At 46.3% G+C, this 17,608-nt stretch overlaps 1 protein-coding gene across 12 annotated transcripts in view; it reads left to right on the top strand.

Annotated features, from left to right (window-relative positions):
- Nucleotides 1-2: 2 nt before the first annotated feature.
- DNAH3 (dynein axonemal heavy chain 3) overlaps nucleotides 3-17,608 on the top strand; it is a 125,958-nt gene continuing 108,352 nt past the window's right edge. Inside the window, exons 1-5 of one of the 12 annotated variants that reach the window (XM_059716235.1) lie at nucleotides 3-1,685; nucleotides 2,907-2,964; nucleotides 8,137-8,274; nucleotides 10,350-10,419; nucleotides 13,367-13,468. In XM_059716235.1, the coding sequence (XP_059572218.1) occupies nucleotides 10,387-10,419; nucleotides 13,367-13,468 (135 nt within the window). In that variant the 5' untranslated portion in view covers nucleotides 3-1,685; nucleotides 2,907-2,964; nucleotides 8,137-8,274; nucleotides 10,350-10,386. Of the gene's footprint in view, nucleotides 8,279-10,349; nucleotides 10,420-13,366; nucleotides 13,469-17,608 lie in introns of all 12 variants that reach the window. The other 11 variants (XM_059716232.1, XM_059716227.1, XM_059716226.1 and 8 more) reach the window with 11 other exon arrangements.

The following is a 17,608-nucleotide window of genomic DNA, read 5'->3' as shown; positions in this document are numbered from 1 at the left end:
TGGCCCGGCGTGCGACGGGCTCGGCCCCGCCCTGGTGTTGCCCCTTGGCTTGTCCCCATCCCCCACTGGGCCCTGGCACCAGCCTGTGCCTCTCCCTGCCGCCCGGGTTGGAGGTGCCCATCCTTGCCCCGAGCCGCAGGGTGCGTCCTGCCTGCAGCACTTGGCCCAGGGCAGGTGCCTCTGGGATGTGTTGTACAGCGCTTGGGAGGATGGCAGCTCTGGCAAGTGGGCTGGAGAGAAGCAGGTCGATAGGTCTGGAGGGGAGGATCCCTGCGGTGGGCTATGGCTTCGTCCTGCTGTACACACTGGGGTGAAGGAAAGCCGCCCGCTCCGTTGCGGGGGACACCGGACGGCGCCCTGCCAAACAGAAGTGCACGGAGTAACCCCGCTCAACCAGTCGAAACTCAGGAGTCGGGTTCCCAGAGCAGCATAAAGCGATGAGACTTTTAACAACGAACGCAGTCAGGATTTATTTTAGTAGTACTTTGGTTGTTGAGCCTTTAGGGAGTGCTGATCATGTCGAGTGTTTATCTACAGCACTTAAGAGTACAACGTTATTTAAAAAAAAAAAAAAGTTTAGATTCCCACCTTTTTATAAAGCACCAGGATATTGTAATGCTGATATAGCGTGGGAAGTTTTGGCTACGGGAGTTTGTATGCTATTGTAAGAACAGACTGGCTTGTACCGTAAATCAATTGTTGTTTGCTGCTGGGTGTCCACGGGATTGCTTGCTGAGTTACGTGTCCTGCAGCTACAGGAGTTTCCGCCTTTGGAACAGGAGGGTGTGAGAACTCATTCTTCGGCTGCTGTGAATTGATGGCAGCGAATTGGTGGTTGTGGCAGTGATTCTCAGCTACGGCATAGGGACACCCAGGGATCCTTTGAAGGATGTAGATGTGAGGAGATAAACAGGTAAGCACAGGATCAGGCACAGTCCCTGCTTGGCTGTTCCCCTGGCCTTGCTGCCCAGCCCCTTGGCAAGGAGGTAAAGCACTGTAATAAATAAGTTAGCTTTTACAACAGGGTGCTGTTCACAAAATATATGGAGGGGCGCTCTAAAAAGGTTGAGAACCACTAAGTTATGATATATAGCAGCAGTTCCCAAACTGACAGATTGCGCACCACCAATTTAAAATGATACAACCTTAAGTACCACCAGCAAATTTTTGTCATGTAAAATAATTATAATAAATCTGTTAACATGTACCACTGACAGGTTGTCTGTAGACCACTGGTGGTACGCATACCACAGATTGGGAACTGCTGGTATACAGCATATTGAAATCGTAGTTACTAGGTGGCTAAAGATCATTAAACCGCTGTCGCGTGCAAAACTCGAACCGCTTCAGGTAGATTAGCTCCTTTTGCTGTACAGAAATGTGATGTTGATGAGACTACCTCAAGAAACTAGAACATTTTTTTCTCATGCTTACTTTTGATCAGCCTTTTTAATTGGTGCCACCCAATTAAATATTAATGGTTTCATTAGTTTTTTAAAAAAGGGGCAATGGAAATAGACTAGTGTGTGTGGGGGGTAGATTAAAAAAAATCTTCAGTAGTGTTTAACAGGATGCTCTGATGCTTGTTTGTGTTAAGTGCAGGCGAACGGGACAATGAAACAGATGCTCTGCTATCTGCAACTGATCAGTTTAGTTTAATTTTCCAAGTTGAACGACATGCAAAAGTAAGTAATAACCCAGATGGCAAAAAGTAAACTTGCTGTTTGAAATTATTTCCATTTTGTGCCTTGATCCTGCTCCACTGTGGATTGGGGCATTAATAATTGAGTGGATTATTAGTAACATAAGTAAAGGCCTTTTTATGTACAGTTCTTTAAAGATGCTCTCTGCATGTTGGAAAAAAACAGTGGATGTTGTGTGTTTAATTTGGATTGCAACAGTCTCGTTAAGGTAAAACAAAGCTTTATAAATCATTTCATTTGGAGGTAAATGGAACCTCTGCCCTTAGAGGCATCTACTGTGTGGTATTTCACGAGTGAAAACATTTGTCCTTCTGGTGAATTTGTAGGATGAGTCTCCAACTCAGCTCAGATTTTTGTCCATTGGTTCTCTTGGGCTCTGGTCCCAAAGATACAGAGCAAGAAACACCCAGAGAGAGGAAAGCTAACAGTAAGAATCTCAGTAAACAGTATAATATAGTCTCGCTTGGGATACTAGAGTATATACAATTCTGATTTTCAGCTTTGGTTTTCCATTTTTATTTGTTTATTTTTGGATATTTTTAAAGCAAGGAACAAAATCTCAATCAGTGAAATTGACTGTCTTCACAGGCCCTGATATAACCCAAGGATAATGGCACAGTAAACTGTAATGACCCTATTGTGTTTAGATTGATATGGAAACTTGAAATGGTAGATTATTTCCAAAAAAGTGAAGTAACTGGTGTTGAGGGTCTCATACATCAAGATGAGACGTATTTTACAAGTATTCACAATTGTTCTTTTTGCTAGAAATCCTTTTTTCCAAAAGAAACAACTGCTTTTTGCTTTTGCAAAACAATAAAAAATAGTTTCTGTAATTTATTTAACTTTCATAGACATTAGGGCTGGAAGGGACTTTGCGGGATCATCAGGTCCAGCCCCCTGGCCCAGGGGCAGGAAGTCAGCTGGGGTCAGATCACCTTAGCTAGATAAGCATCCAAACTTTAAATCTTTAAACCTCTTGGTTGCTGTATGCAGAGGAATAATAGTTAAAATAATTATGTCTTAATTGAGATTGTCCTGTTTCCAGCATTAACCTGAGTTCTCTGTGCTGAAGTTAACTCCCCTCTACTTAGGAAAGCAGAACTAAAAGTAGTCATGCAGCAAAACAAACACCTGAGTTGCAAAGTGTGACTGGATTAAAAGTAAAGTGTTTGCACTAGCCATCCTGTGTTGTCCTCACAGAAAAGTTGAATTGCCACTACCATGAGCTGCAGCCTTGCCTGAGCTTCATCTATGCCAGGTAAGGTAACTTGAGTTCAAAGCCCTGGGTAAGATGAGCTAGACATCTCTGTGTGTGCATGGGAGTTGGGCCAGTAAAAACAAGCCTGTTACCCAGTGTTAGCAGCCTTTTGCCCGAATACAAAAAACAGTATGAACCCAGCTTCCTAGACATAGGTACTATGAAGAGGCGGTTAAAAAGAAAAGATGGCTTGATGCGCAAAGGCCTCCTCCTACAAACCATCCTCATTCTCCAAATTCATCTACAGGGAGGTCATAAAAGAGAGTCTCAGTCCTCAGGGTAAATTGAACTGTGGTCAATACAAAAGCAAAGGGGGAATGCACCACCTTTGTGCTATTGATTCTGCTTCATGTTGGTGGCTGATTCAGCCCTTGTAAATTTGAGCAACCAAAGGGGACATCCCAGCAGTTGGAGGTGGCTGGAATACAGCTACACTCCAGTAATCCACCATTTAGCTTGGTCACATTCAGATAATGGGAGTGGGGGGCAAGGCAAGTGATACAGAACTGCTTTGCTAGCTCTGCTTCCTGCGGATTCCCCAGCTGAATAAAATGGTTGTGCCTCCTTTGGACCAGCAGTTCAAAGAGGTTGTAGCACAAGGGAGAGGAAGGTCGCTGAAGTTTTTACATCCTGATTGAGCATCTTTTTACAAGATATATTCTAGTTCAGCCAGAAGCCATCAGCTTGATGCATGCAGAAATTACTGAGGGGAATTTTTTTCAGGGTATCAGAGTAGTTGATTATAATTGTTTCTTTTAGCCTCAAAGTTTAAGAGTCAGGAAGACTTTGCTGTCAGTTTGACTAATGTAAAATGTTAGGGGAAAAAGAGCAAGGACAGTCAACCGGAATCAGTTGTTTAATGGGACCCTGGCTTAGACATAGTCATTTAATGTATTCAGACAGAAATACAGATGACTTGCATGCCAAGGTGAACTAAAAAAAATCAATCTTTATTTTTCAAAAGAGCATTCCCATTCAGAATAATTGTTCTAATGGTCACTTTTGCAGGGTGCAAAAAGAGATTGAAAGGTAGACAGCAAAGAGTTTGTGTGGGACGTCTCCCTTAGGATAGTTGAACTGCATGGGCAAGACTGGAGAGCAGGTACAGGGTGACAGCAACAGAATTTCGACTAGGCGCAGACATTCAAAAACCTGGAGCCTGAATTGATTCAATCTTTGCAGGTTAGTCTAACCTGGCTAGATTGAACCAGTTTGTGACTGAAAAGATATTCCCTCTGGATTGAGGAAATGCAGGCACATGCCTGAAGTCACTCAGGGCACGAGCTGGAGGGCGCAAGAGCAGCGTTTCCCAAGCGGTGTAATGCGGCATGTGCTGTCAGGCAAGTCCAGGTGTGCCGCAGCATTTGGGGCTGAAGCCACGCCCCCTGCCTGTCTAGAGCTATTCCCCCCCCTCCCCCGCCTGCTGCTGCTGTGGACATGGACAGACTGGGAGCATAGCTCCAGCCCAGAATGCCATCTGGGTGGCCGTGTGTCACCCACATGTCGCTGTCTGGCTGGCTGCACGCCACGCCCCCACTGTTGGTGTCTGGATGGCTGTGCATTTCCCCCTCCTGGTCCGTGTCTGGCTGGCTACGTGCCCTCTCCCCACTCTGTGTCCGGTGTGCCACGGTGCTTTTTTATTTAGGTAAGTGTGCCGTGGGGCATAAAAGGTTGGGAAACACTGCACTAGAGTGCATCCTTGGCTTCAGGGAAGGTGTGCTGGAGGGGCGTGGCCAGCCCTGGTAGTAGGCTGGAGTGAACTGGCCAGGGAGGGGATTTACTTCATAGTATCATAGTAGCTAGGGTCAGGAGGGACCTGAACAGATCATCTAGCCTGACCCCCTGCCACAGGCAGGAATGAATGCTGGGTTCACAAGACCCCAGACAGATGATCATCCAACCTCCTCTTGAATATGCCCAAGGTAGGGGTGAGGACCACCTCCCTGGGAAGTTGATTCCAGATTTTGGCCACCCTAACTGTAAAATATTGCCTTCTGATCTCCAACCTAAACCTGTTCTCCATCAGCTTATGACCATTGTTCCTTGTCACCCCGGGTGGTGCTGGGGAGAAAAGAGCTCTGCCTGTTCGCTGTTGATCTCCCCTGATGAGCTTGTAGGCAGCCACCAGGTCCCCCTTCAGCCTCCTCTTGCTGAGGCTGAACAGGTTCAGGTCCTTCAGTCTCTCCTCGTAGGGCCTGTCCTGCTGCCCTCTCACCAAGCGGGTGGCCCTCCTCTGAACCCTCTCCAGGCTGGCCACATCCCTTTTGAAGTGCGGTGCCCAGTACTGGACAAAGTACTCCAACTGCAGGCTGACCAAAGTCACATAGAGGGGGAGTATCACCTCTCTGGACTGGCTTGAGATGCACCTTTGGATGCATGACAAGGTATGGCTGGCACCTTTGGATGCATGACAAGGTATGGCTAGCCTTGCTGGCTGCGGTTTGGCATTGGCAGCTCATGTTCATCTTGGAGTCAATAATGACTCCGAGATCCCTTTCCGCCTCTGTGCTTTCAAGAAGGGAACTCCCCAGCCTGTATGTATGCTGTGGATTCCTTTTCCCAAGGTGCAGCACCCTGCATTTGTCTATGTTGAACCCCATCCTATTCTTGTCTGCCCACTTTGGTAGTCTGTCTAAATCTGTTTGCAGCCTCTCTCTCCCTTCAAGCGTGTCCACCTTGCCCCACATCTTAGTGTCATCAGCAAACTTGGACAGCGTGCTTTCCACCCCCTCGTCCAAGTCGCTGATGAAGATGTTAAACAGTGCGGGCCCGAGGACCGAGCCCTGGGGTGTACCCCACTGCTCACGTCTCACCAGGTTGAGTACAACTCGTCCACCACTACTCTCTGGGTGCGCTCCATCAGCCAATTTTTTACCCATCTAACTGTGCAGGCATCAATGCCGCAGTCACTTAATTTATTAATGAGGATGGGGTGAGAGACAGTGTCAAAGGCCTTCTTAAAGTCTAGAAAGACTATGTCCACAGTAACACCATCATCCAAGAATTTAGTTACTTGGTCGTAAAAGGCAATCAGGTTGGTCTGGCAGGATCTGCCTTTGGTGAAGCCATGCTGATTGCCCCTGAGCATGATCTCCCCTGCAGGCCCCCCACAGATATGCTCCTTGATGATCCTCTCCAAGATCTTCCCGAGCACCAAGGTGAGGTTTACAGGCCTATAATTACTTGGGTCCTCCTTCCTCCCCTTCTTAAAAATTGGGACCACATTAGCCAGTTTCCAATCCCCCGGCACCTGGCCAGATGATCACGAATGCTCTTACAGCCGGGCCAAAGGCTCCGCGATGACCCCTGCCAGCTCTCTCAACACCCTTGGGTGGAGGGCATCTGGACCTGCAGATTTAAAAATGTCTAGCCCTTCCAGAAGATCCCTAACTACATCTGCACTGACTGAAGACTTGATAGAGCTATCCCCAAGATTGTCCCTACCTCTGGTAGGTGGGATATCCTGGTCCCTGTTTAGGAAAACAGAGGCAAAGAAACTGTTAAAAGTATCAGCTTTCTTGTCTGGCTTCCTCCCTTTTATTGTCTGGCTTCCTCCCTTTCTTATCTGGCTTCCTCCCTCCCTGTGCCACGGACCCAAGCTGGGGTCTGTTGGGTGCTCCCCCCTCACTGCCACAGCAGTAGGGACGCAGCCAGATGCCATCCGGCATGGCCTCCTGAGGCAGAGAGGGCAGGGAAGGGGGTTATTCCTCCCTCTACCCCCTCTGTCCTCAGGGGACTGCAACAGGGTCTGCCTGTCCCGGCTGCCACAGCTGCTGCTCGCTCCCTGCACTGGGTGAGTGGCGAGATAAGCTTCCTCTTGCCCCACTCCACGCCAGATGGAGGGGGGAATAATCACCATTCCTGCCCCCTGCCTAAGGGGCCATGCTAGCCGGACTCTGGTTGCGTCCCTGCCGCTGGAGCAGTGAGGGGGGAGTGACCATGTTGGGGGCAGCAGCCCTTGTCCTGTTGTCTGGGGAATGCGAACCTCTTCCTGATGGGGGGGACCATGGGTGGGGGGGCCAGAGCTGCCGCTGATTATGCAGGGTGAATGGTGGTACCTGGGCTTGGAGGTGGCCATAGCTCCCCAAACTCCTCTAGCACCACTGCTACTGCTTGCCCTTCACAGTCCTCAGCAGCTTTCCCTGACCCACAGTGCGGCCCCCCAACCAGGAAGAGGCTTGCACTCTGGGACACTGTGACAGGGGCTGCTGCCCCCAACATGGTTGCTCACCCCTTGCTGCTCCAGTGGCAGGGGCAGGGCATGGCCAGAGCCTGGCCAGCATGGCCTCTTAGGCGGGGAGGCAGGAAGGGGGTTATTCCCCACCGGGAAGAGGCTTGTGCTCCCTGGACACCATGCCAGGGGCTGCTGCCACCATCAGGGGCCCTGCTCCCTTGCTGCTCCAGTGGTAAGGCAGAGGTGCGACCAGAGCCCAGCCGGCAGGGCCCCTTAGGTTGCGGGGGCAGGCATCTGGCGAAGGGGGCAAGAGGGGGCTTATCCTGCCTCTTGCTCCCTGCAAGGAGTTAGTGGTGGTGGCGGTCAGGGTGGGCAGACCCCACTGTGATCCCCTGAGGGCGGAGAGGGAAATAACCGTCCTCCCTGCCTAAGGGGCCCATGGTGGCCAGTGTTTGGCTGCACCCCTGCCACTGTTGCAGCAAGGGAGGAGCACCCGGCAGCCCCTGGTTCGGGTCCGTGGGACAGGGAGGGTGGAATTCAACCCAGATCACTCCAGGCTACTGCTGGAGCTGGCCGTGCCCCTGTTGCTGAAGCAGCCAGCAGAGAAATGTAGGTCCGTGGTGGTGGGACGGGGAGAGGGAGCGGGGAAATTAACCTCTTCCCTGCTCCCTTCCAGGGTCAGCGTTTGGCCAGGTCCCTGCCCTTACTCCGGCCAGGGACCAGAGGGGTGGGGCCAGCCCTGTTCCACTGGAGCAGAGAGGCCAGCCCAGGGGGGGATGCTGGGAGACTCTGGTTTAACTTAAACCAGGAAGGGGTCTGCATAAACCAGTTTGAGCTCAATCATTTAAGCTTGATATTACATTCAGCCAGGTTTATCTCAAACTGGTTTTGGCCATTTTGAAACTGGTTTATGTGCACTGAACATATGTTCTGTTTCAGGTCTAAACCAGTTTCTGATCACTTAAACCAGTTTATGTGTACCCCCTCCTCTGCAACAGTTGGACCTTCACTTCAGGAGGATTCTTCAGTAATGGATGACCCCGCTCCACCTGAAGAGGACCCCCGCAATGAGACTATATGAACCGAGACACTTTTCTTCAAACCACTTCTTCCACCATTGCGGACCACCATAACGGGTTTGTGTGTATCTATCCTCTTTCTGTCTGTGTCATGAACCCCCCCTTGCTTAGTTGGCTAACGTATCTCCTATAACCTAGTTGTGTTTCTCTTCTCACCCCCATCCCTCTAATGTTAGTCCCTTGCTCGGGAGCTATGTGTTTCCCTACCGGCTTTGTCATCTTTTTTGGATTCACAATCCTAAACATCTACTAATAAAAGTCAGTCTGTTCCTAGCCTTCAACTTACAGGAAATCTGTTTGAAATTTGTATGCAGTGCAGGGATGTGTGACCTGTCTGGGCCTCTCTTTTTCTGAATGAGTGCATGTCTTATTTTAGGTTGGTTTGTTTACCTTAGACTAAAATCTTTGTAGACAGGGAACATGTCTTAACACTTATAATGCTCTAGGATGTATAATAATTGATGGTGTTGCATGGCTGAATAAGCTTTTCAGGGTGGTTCTATCTTGAGTTTCTCAAGATTTTGAGTTCAGTTTGGTGAATACACATGATCTTGTATCTTGATGCTGTTGTCACACACATGGGAAAGACAAGAAACCTCTGTGCTCCATATTTCTGTGTAGTCCATGGCATCTGCAGCGAGGATTGACTCTGATAGGGTTCAATGCATGTGCTCCCAGCTCCTCTGCTGCCATTGTAGGGTTCAATAACTGTTAGGCAGAAAAGCTATTGGAGGCTGTGTGGGAGCCTCTTGAAGGGGCTAGGAGAAGAAGAGGTACCAGATTTGTTTGTAGTGGTTGACCCCATGTGAGCCAACATTTTGGGAACTTCATGAGCTTGGATTCTGGATTCAACGGCTTGAACACTTAAGGCAGGGGTTCTCAAACTCTGGGTTGTGAACCCCCAGGGCGTTGCAAGTAACTTAAAAGGGGGCTGCAAACTTCCCAGGGGGTATGCGCGGTGGTGTGGAGTGGTGGATGGCAGCAGTGACTGCTGCATGTGAACTCCCTGTCCCCCACCGCCACCATCCAGCACTTGTGGTTGTGGTATCACCAAGTTTGAGAGCCTCTGCCTCAAGGTATTTTTTCCTCCTTGCAAATATCAGGTTTTGGATTTATCTTACCTTTGCTGGTTGGAAGATTTCCCCCACCCTATCCCAGTTCAGTTTATTGATAATCTCTCCCAAAGTGTGCAGGTAATTTCTGGGTGTATAATAGTCAACGACCCCATAGGAATACTGTATTGATTACTGAGCCATTTCTCCTTGGCCGCAGTGATACGACACCATACTGGGAGGCCTTGTTCTCTAGCCAACTATGACCAAGTAGAGGAAGAGGGGGGAGAAGGAGGGGGTGGAAAAGCAGTCATTCTTATGTCTCCTAGCAACAAAAATGCTGTCACCTTGGTTACCAAGCGAAGAAGTGAAAGGCATGTCACGGAAGTTCACTTGAGCTGGGAGCAGCTGCCAGGCAGAGGCAGTTAGCCAGGGCAGCAGCAGGTAGCACCCCCTTTCCCACCTCCAATCCCAAGACACGCACCCAGGAGATTAGGCCAAGGCATAATGGGTGCAAATCTGTCTTTCTGTTCACCTTGCACTTCGATGTTTGCTCATGTCTCATGGCAATAAATGTATGCAAATCTCTGCACTAAATCCCAAACTGGGAGGCAGAGTGATCCTGAGGCATTAGAAGAGGGCTTGAGGCAGGGGGGTGGGAAAGAGCCTGGAGGCGAAGGAAGCAGGGGAGAGAGTTTGAGGTTTAGAAGAGTGGAAGAAAACTTGGGAAAGGGACAACAGGAAGCTGGGTTAGAGAGTTCAGGTAAGATACTGGTAAAAAGGGAACTTGTAGTGGGGCAGAGGAGTAAGATCCTGGGAAGAGAGGAGAAGGGAGCTTAGTATAGGTTGCAGGGGAGAGGGAAGGGAGAAGGGAGCTGGCGGAAGAGGCTTCCTTCTTGCTGATGAAGTGTGTGGAGAGAGGATAGGGCAGTGGAGGGGAGCTGTTTGTTGTAATCCTGTCTGCAGAATCCTGAATGGAGAGTGTGTCCTGGAAATTTCCCTAAATATTCCCTGAATATGCATGTAACTCTTACCAAGGCATTTATTTTAAGAAAAATAACATCATCTCTACCTTTTAAGAAGAAAAGAAACAATTTGAACAAAACCTGAGTTTACAATGAAGTCAACCCAGACACCGAGTCTCCGGCGGGTAAGTGTAATTTACTATTGAGGCTGCCTGAAATATTGAAAATTACATTTGAAAATCTCAGATAAAATTGGCCCTCTGTGATTTGTTTTTACGGCTGATTTACAGTTCAAAGTGTTTGAAGAAGCTGCTGCTGCATATGTATTGGACTGTGGCTTTTGTAAAATATCTCTTTGAATAAGTACTATAGTTCAAACATGCTGAGCCAAAAGGATATTAATTTTTGAAAATGGTTTTAGCAGTGTACGTGTCAAGTAATGTCTTTCCTGATAACTCCTATAGCTTTAACGATGAACAATCCCTTAATAACCTGTTTTGTTCGCTTTCAAAATACAAAAACCTTAAGGGCCAAATTCAGCAATCTTGAACAGGGAAATGTCCTTGTGGGTCAACTGGGGTTTTTCTTGAAGAAGGGCCACAGAATATAGCTTAAAGCTGTGATTTGCTTTGCATTTGTGTGTGCCAGAGAATAGCAGGAAGTCCTATCTTCTGGAGGTAAATCAGAGAATTCCTTTCACAAATTCAATTTCTAAGTAAGCTGTACACTGGGTATTGAAAGAAGAGGAATGTGGTTGGCTGAAGTGGGTTTGGACTGTCTAGTTATTTGCTGTAGTCACATGGGTCTGTTGTCAGTAGCCATTTCGCTACAAAAATATATCAGAGAAATGTCCTATCAAAATAATACATTGTGGAAGTGCAGTTATTTCAGATAATACCTGTCTCTTCCATGGTGATTTAATGCACTTGTCTTCAAATGCAGCGGCATACTTGTAAGCTTTGTTTTTATTTTTTTTGTAACTCATCATCTTTTGTAGCTGTGTTTTACTGCGATCTTAAAGGGCACACAAGTGGCACAAAACAAATGGTCATTGTTGCAGTATGGCACTTTAGCCTTTTCTTATACTGTAATTAATTTCCTATCTGCCTATGGAATGGTTTTTATATATATATTATTATAGTGGTTTTTATTAAATATATATTTATATACACAAACATATACATTTTAACATATAATATATTAAATATATATATTATTATGGAGTGGTTTAAATATATATATGAGCAATTAACACTTTGATTTATTTAATTTCAAACTACATTATACATAGGGTGACCACACATCCTAGTTTGGCGGGGACAATGCCAGATTTCGTAGGCTGAAGGTTGGGGGCAGGCTGGGCCGGACACTGTTCCTCCTGCCTGGGGTGGGGATTGGGTGGGATGGGGATAGTGTCCCAGATTTCCTTAAAAAAAATATAGTCATCCTAATTATACATAGCTATTGCTTGTATGTATTGATGCAAATTAAGTGCAAAATTGTGCCTGAAACTGAGTAGGTATGTTAGAGGAAAAGGGTACAGGACAGCTTCCTTGGGCTAGAGAGGGATGTGTACTTTTAGCCCTTTCATGAGTGCTGTGACAGAGGTGGTCTATCAGCTGGTGTTCCCCAGCCTGCTTGCAGCATGATCTGTAAGTGCAGAGGCATAGCCAGGTGATCCTTGGGAATGGATGTTGTGAGTGTAAGCTTGGCACTCTAATAGAAGTCATTTGGAGCTCTGCCCTTGACTTCAGGAGAATGTCATGTCCGCATGGGGGTGGAATGGATGGCACTGCATATTTTATCTTTTTAAATTGATGGTTAAAAACACTTTTAAGTATGTTCCCCACATCCTCTGGACTCATCCTGCCCTAAGATGGTTCCAAGGCACCAGGGGCACTCTGTTGGCTATGACAGCTCTGCCCTGCTGCTTCCCCTCCCTACCCCCATGTTAGTGCAGAACCAGCAGGGGATATTTCCTAAATCAGCTGTTAATATTGTTTGCCCAGAAAGGTAACATGCCTAGTATTTCCAGTTGCAGCATCAGAATTATGCTTTAGGAATCCCAGCAGTGCAGATTGCAGCATGCCAGATAACACTGCATCTCATTCATCAACATGCCCATTAGCTATTACATTTTAAGGTATAAATAACGTATAAGAACTCATACCAAATTGCTGTCCTGCCTACACTTTACGACCCTGCACTGGTGGCGTCACTTTGTGTACTAGAAGATTATGGGTTCTGGCATCTCCTGAGCCTATGTATGCAAAATTAAAACAAAGCAAGGGGGTGGGGGGGGGCGGAGGGCTTGCTTTACAATGAGAACTGCTATTGAGATCAGTCCTATAGCACGGTGGGCTAAATTATATCCTCTGGAAAAAAAAGTGAAGAAAAGCATACTTGGAAGACTCCACATGGTATGCCTGAAAGCTAACTCAACACACTGTTTGAGGACGTGCTGAGGACGTGGTCCTAGAACTTGGTAAATGGTAGAAATGCTTTGACTTTTAGCATACTTGGGGTAAGGAGTCTTCTGCTCTGTTTTCTGTCTTCCATCCTAGAGGACTAGCTTCCCCTGGCACTTTAAAAAGCATTTCAGTTGTAATGTCAGTAACATTACAGTTTAATTTCCTTTTTTCTAGTAAAAAACTTGGTTGAAGTTTCACATTCTCCTCAGGTTGGACAGTGATGAGTCAGATTCCTTGGTTTCTAGTCCAGTTCATGTTTTGGCACACATGCTCTACCACAAAACTCACATTGAGATTTTTCCAAAATACCCACAAGTGTTTTAATATGAAAAAATCCCTTTATGTTTTATACAAATATCTTTTTCTTTTTTAAGTAAACAGCAGCATTTTTCTCATGAATTATCTGATTGAAAGATTCTTAGGAAATCAGTATCTTCTTTATAATAGATAATTTATCAAAGGACCAGAGAGAAGTCAAAGACAACAGTGCAGTCAGAAAACTCATTTTCCTCTGAGTAACCCATGCTGAAGAATGTTAGTTTCTGTAACAGAATAAATGCATTTTTTATGATTAGGAATGTCCTTGTCTTTCATGAATAAAGCTCTTTTTCCAGCAATGTAGTTTATAAAAAAATTGTAAAACATTTTTTATCTCCTGTAGTCACAAAATGATTCTGTATATAACATGAGTCATTCCAAAGGAATACCCGAGTTACCACCCTTGCCACCTTCTGTATCATCAGGACCTTCAGAATTGTATCAGGTATGCATTATCTTTTTCCTTACTGTATAAAACATTACATTACAACTATTGGAATACCTGTAGGCCATAGTTATTTTAAAGCTTTGATGATGATGAACTAAAAAGGACGGATTAAATTTGCTAAGTACGTGTTTGGATATTATAGCAGTACTAGTTTGGAGGGTAAAGTTATCATTAGAGTTTCTGTTAGGACCTAGACATTATGTTTTGTATCCAATTGAAACGTGATATACAGATTCATAGACCAGTACTATTTCCCCTCAATTTTGGATTATTTGGGCATTCATCCCTTCTCCTCCCACTATTGCATGGACAGCCTTTCCACCCCCCCACTAACCCTGCTCCCTGCTACATAAGTAGCACAAGTGAGCACCCCCCACTAATGCAGTCATATGGGCAGTGCGCTTACTGGGCCTCCTGCTGTGTGCTCTGCCCCAAAACCCTGGTTGCTACTACTGGGGTTTACCCAGCCTGAGTTGGGAGGGGGTTGGTGGGGGACCACGAGGCAGGGGGAGCTCTGATTTGCCCTCCCCCCTACTACAGCTCAGGTTGGGCAAATCCCAGCCGGCAGGTCACTGCTGCTGGCTTCTCTCTCCCCAGTCCCTCCCCCCTTTCTGCTGATAGCTCCAGTAACACCACAGATTAATTCTAGGGAACACAAGTGGAGTGCCTTCATTTGATCCCTCATTTGATAAGGGTTAATTTTTTGCATTGTTGGCCACTTTAAAAGTGCTCTGGAACTGTACATGTGTGTCATGGCATGGCTGTAGAGTGCTGTCAGGGGGGTGATCACATGACAAATATAACTTCTGTCTGTGCCACGTATGTTAATTCTGCATGGGTAGGGACCTACTAAAATCATAGCATAAGTGCATCGCATGACGACTCCTTTAATCTTGCAGTTTCACCCAGACACCACTCCTGCTCTGCTGCTACTTGGTGGAGGGGCCCCAATGCTCATGCCTGATTAGTGGGGAGGCAAAAACTGTGGTTTTAAATAGGATGCAGTTTTTGCGAGTGGTAGGGCCCCTCCACCCATCAGTGGTGGAGGGGCATGCAGTGGATACTGCAAGATTAAAGGAGCCACTGCACAGTGCACTTCCACCGTGATTTCGATAGGTCCCTACTCATGGGCCAGATTTATATTACCACCCTATTGGGTTCTACACTGCAGCTCGGAAACTTCTTCAGCGAAGTGTGCTTGGGGGGTGGGGTGGGCAGGGAGTGAGTTTAAAAGAGCAGGTGTGATCCTAAAAGGTGTTGTGCATCCATAGTTCCTGTTGATTTCAGCAGGTGCTGCAGATGCTCGGCAGCTATTTAAAGAAGTTTTTACATATTTTTTGAAGACTTTTAACAACTTCATACCCCTATTATACAGGAGCCTTGTTGCCCATGCCAGTCATATGTTTAATGGCCTTCTGGAAAGCAATCATGCCTGGGTGTGGTATAAGAAACTTGAGTAGGATAGAGTCTGTGAAGTTTGAAAAGCCAATTAAAGGAGTATAATTACACTGTAACCGCAGAATAAATGTCTATTTCATTACTGATAAGATTAGCCATGTCAATCAGGAGAAAAACCCACAGCAGAGTTGTAATCTTGATTTATCACCTATTTTTAATTGGCCAATTGTACTGTTATCATTCTTATTAAAGCTTGTGATAGTTGGAAGAAAATCTTAGCTGTATGGACAAATGGAAAGAAATTATTTTATGTCTTAATACATTGCCCTTCTAGAGGTCATGTTGTGACCAGTCAAGCCAATGAGTTCATAGATTCATAGATGTTAGGGTCGGAAGGGACCTCAATAGATCATCGAGTCCGACCCAGTTCAATTGTAACTCCTGAGGGAATGGAGAGAAAAATATGAGAATGAAAGGTGGCATGTTGCAAATCTATGTAAAAGTTATTTAAATTATTAAAAACTTGATGGCAGTAATGATTTAACACGGCGGGAAGGGCAGCTAGGTATATTTTAATGACATTATTGCATTAAGAAGGAATTGATTAAGCAGAACAAATGATGAAAAGGAAATTGAATATGAATTAAAAATGGGAGCTTCAGAGACCACATTGTGAAGAGTGTTCTTAGTTCATAAGCTTGTGAAGGTTTGTTTTCTGTGAGTGTGAGAAGATCTCTAGAAGGAACATATGGGCTGACCTCATAAGTACCATACAATATGGCTGTGTGAAGCTTTGGTAGCCGATTCAATTCAGAGGAGATTTGGCCCAATTTGGCGGCCAAATCTCCGAATCCAAATCGAACTGGGAGACGCATTAAAAACTCCGAATTGATTCGGAGATCCGGACAGCTTGCAGCAAACAGAAACTGAGAAGAGGGAGGGGGATGGGGTGATCTTCCATATATGGAAAAGGCTGATTGGGGGGTGGGGAATGCTCTGATATTGACATCTGTAGCTGGCCAGTTGTCCCACGGAGGGTTTGGGATTGAGAGTATGGTTGGGGGTAGAAAGGTAAGAAAGGTTTATTGACTTAACAAAAACACAACTACGTGTAGTAACAAAACAAACAACGACAGACAAAAGCAATTTGTGTCGGCAACTTATTGGCAGTCCCCTCTGATGCCTGATACACGGCAAGCTTCTCTTTCCACAAAGTTCAGCTAAGTCAGGCGTCCCTGAACATCACTTTCTGAAGGGTACCAGGAAGGACCCTGGAATGCAGTCCTTGGGCTCCTCGAGGTCCATGGGCCCACTGATCCAGGCAACAGCTAAGTAAACCTTTCACAGAGCTGTATCTTCCTTCTGAATGGTTTCCAGATATTCTAGCCAATTTAAAGCTTCTGAATGGTTCTGATAACGTACAACGACTCAGATTCCTTTCACTTCAACTGTCCTTAGACTGACCAATTAGCAGTACAAGCCTTGCATTCCTTTGATAAGGTAATTTTAACTACGCCACAGGGCCTTACTACTTCAAGGCTTTGCTAAATTTACTAGGCCTTACTTTTATACAAGGCCTCACTACATCTTAAACTTTAATTAGGCTTTTAGCTACAACATATAGCTTAATATCTAAGCAAATACAGAAAAACACTTGGTCTAATCTTCATAGGGCCTTCAGCAAGCACCTTTATCACACAGGCACACTTTTCAGCTGTCATACCAGTGATTGTGATCTTTCCCTGAGTTCCCTTCCAATCACAGTGCTTTGCAGGAGGGACGTAGAAACAACATATCAAGCTGTGTCTGAAGTGATCTGTGCCTTTTTTGAGTTGTCTCTCTCTTGGACCAGCAGTATCTGAAAGACACTGGCTTGCTATCTAGTCTCATGGTAACTAGTCTCTCTTTTTGTAAGTCATATCCAATCCTTTCCTACTTACCCTTGCCTACAGTCTGTATTGTTATCCCTACCCATTCCTTTCAACTTATTCTTCCCCCAGAATCCTCTTTATTTGTTCTTGTTAGCCTGTCTTGATTCTTTCCCCCGACAAAAAATAAATCTGTGTTTTCTCTGACAGCGTGTCATCACTGTGCAGGAAAGCATAGCATATATTGCACGCACGCACGCACATTTTGTAGCACACCAATCATTATATAGCATGCTGGAAAGGCAGGTGCCAGGTCTTCTGGCAGGGGAGGAAAAGGGGCAGAGGGAGAGCTTTAAGTTCCCCCCACTCCAAACATAGACACACCCTCTTTTCTGGCAGTGATGAGTCTTCTGGTGCTAGTGGGAGCAAGAAGGTGGTAGCAGTGCCTGTGCCTGCATCACCACCACTAACACCATTAACCAACAGCATGACATTCTCCACCCCAGTTTTAGTTCCCAGCATGAGCCTTTCGGTGCCAGAGAAGGAGCTGGATCTGGAAGCAGAGGAGATGAGGGCCATAGCGAAGGCAATTCTGGGGAAGGAGTGGGGAATCTAAGTTTGTGCTCCATGCTCTTCGAAGTTCCCTTGGAGGCAGGTCTCCTTCTCTGGAAGGCACTTTGGAGGAGGTTGTGGGGGCAAGTGGCTCAGCTCCTCCTGTTGTTGTGCCTCTGCCTGGTGAGGAGGGGGATAAGGCAGGGTCCCCACCTTTAACCCAGAAGTGGGTGGGTAGTGTAGTGTGGGATCATTTTGAGGTGGCAGATGCTACCTGCCAGCACTGCCAAAAGCAGATCAGCCGGGGCAAGGACATGAA

Source organism: Alligator mississippiensis, chromosome 13, assembly GCF_030867095.1.
Source record: "Alligator mississippiensis isolate rAllMis1 chromosome 13, rAllMis1, whole genome shotgun sequence".
Classification (NCBI taxonomy): Eukaryota; Metazoa; Chordata; order Crocodylia; family Alligatoridae; genus Alligator; species Alligator mississippiensis.
This window is presented reverse-complemented; position numbering and strand designations above follow the sequence as displayed.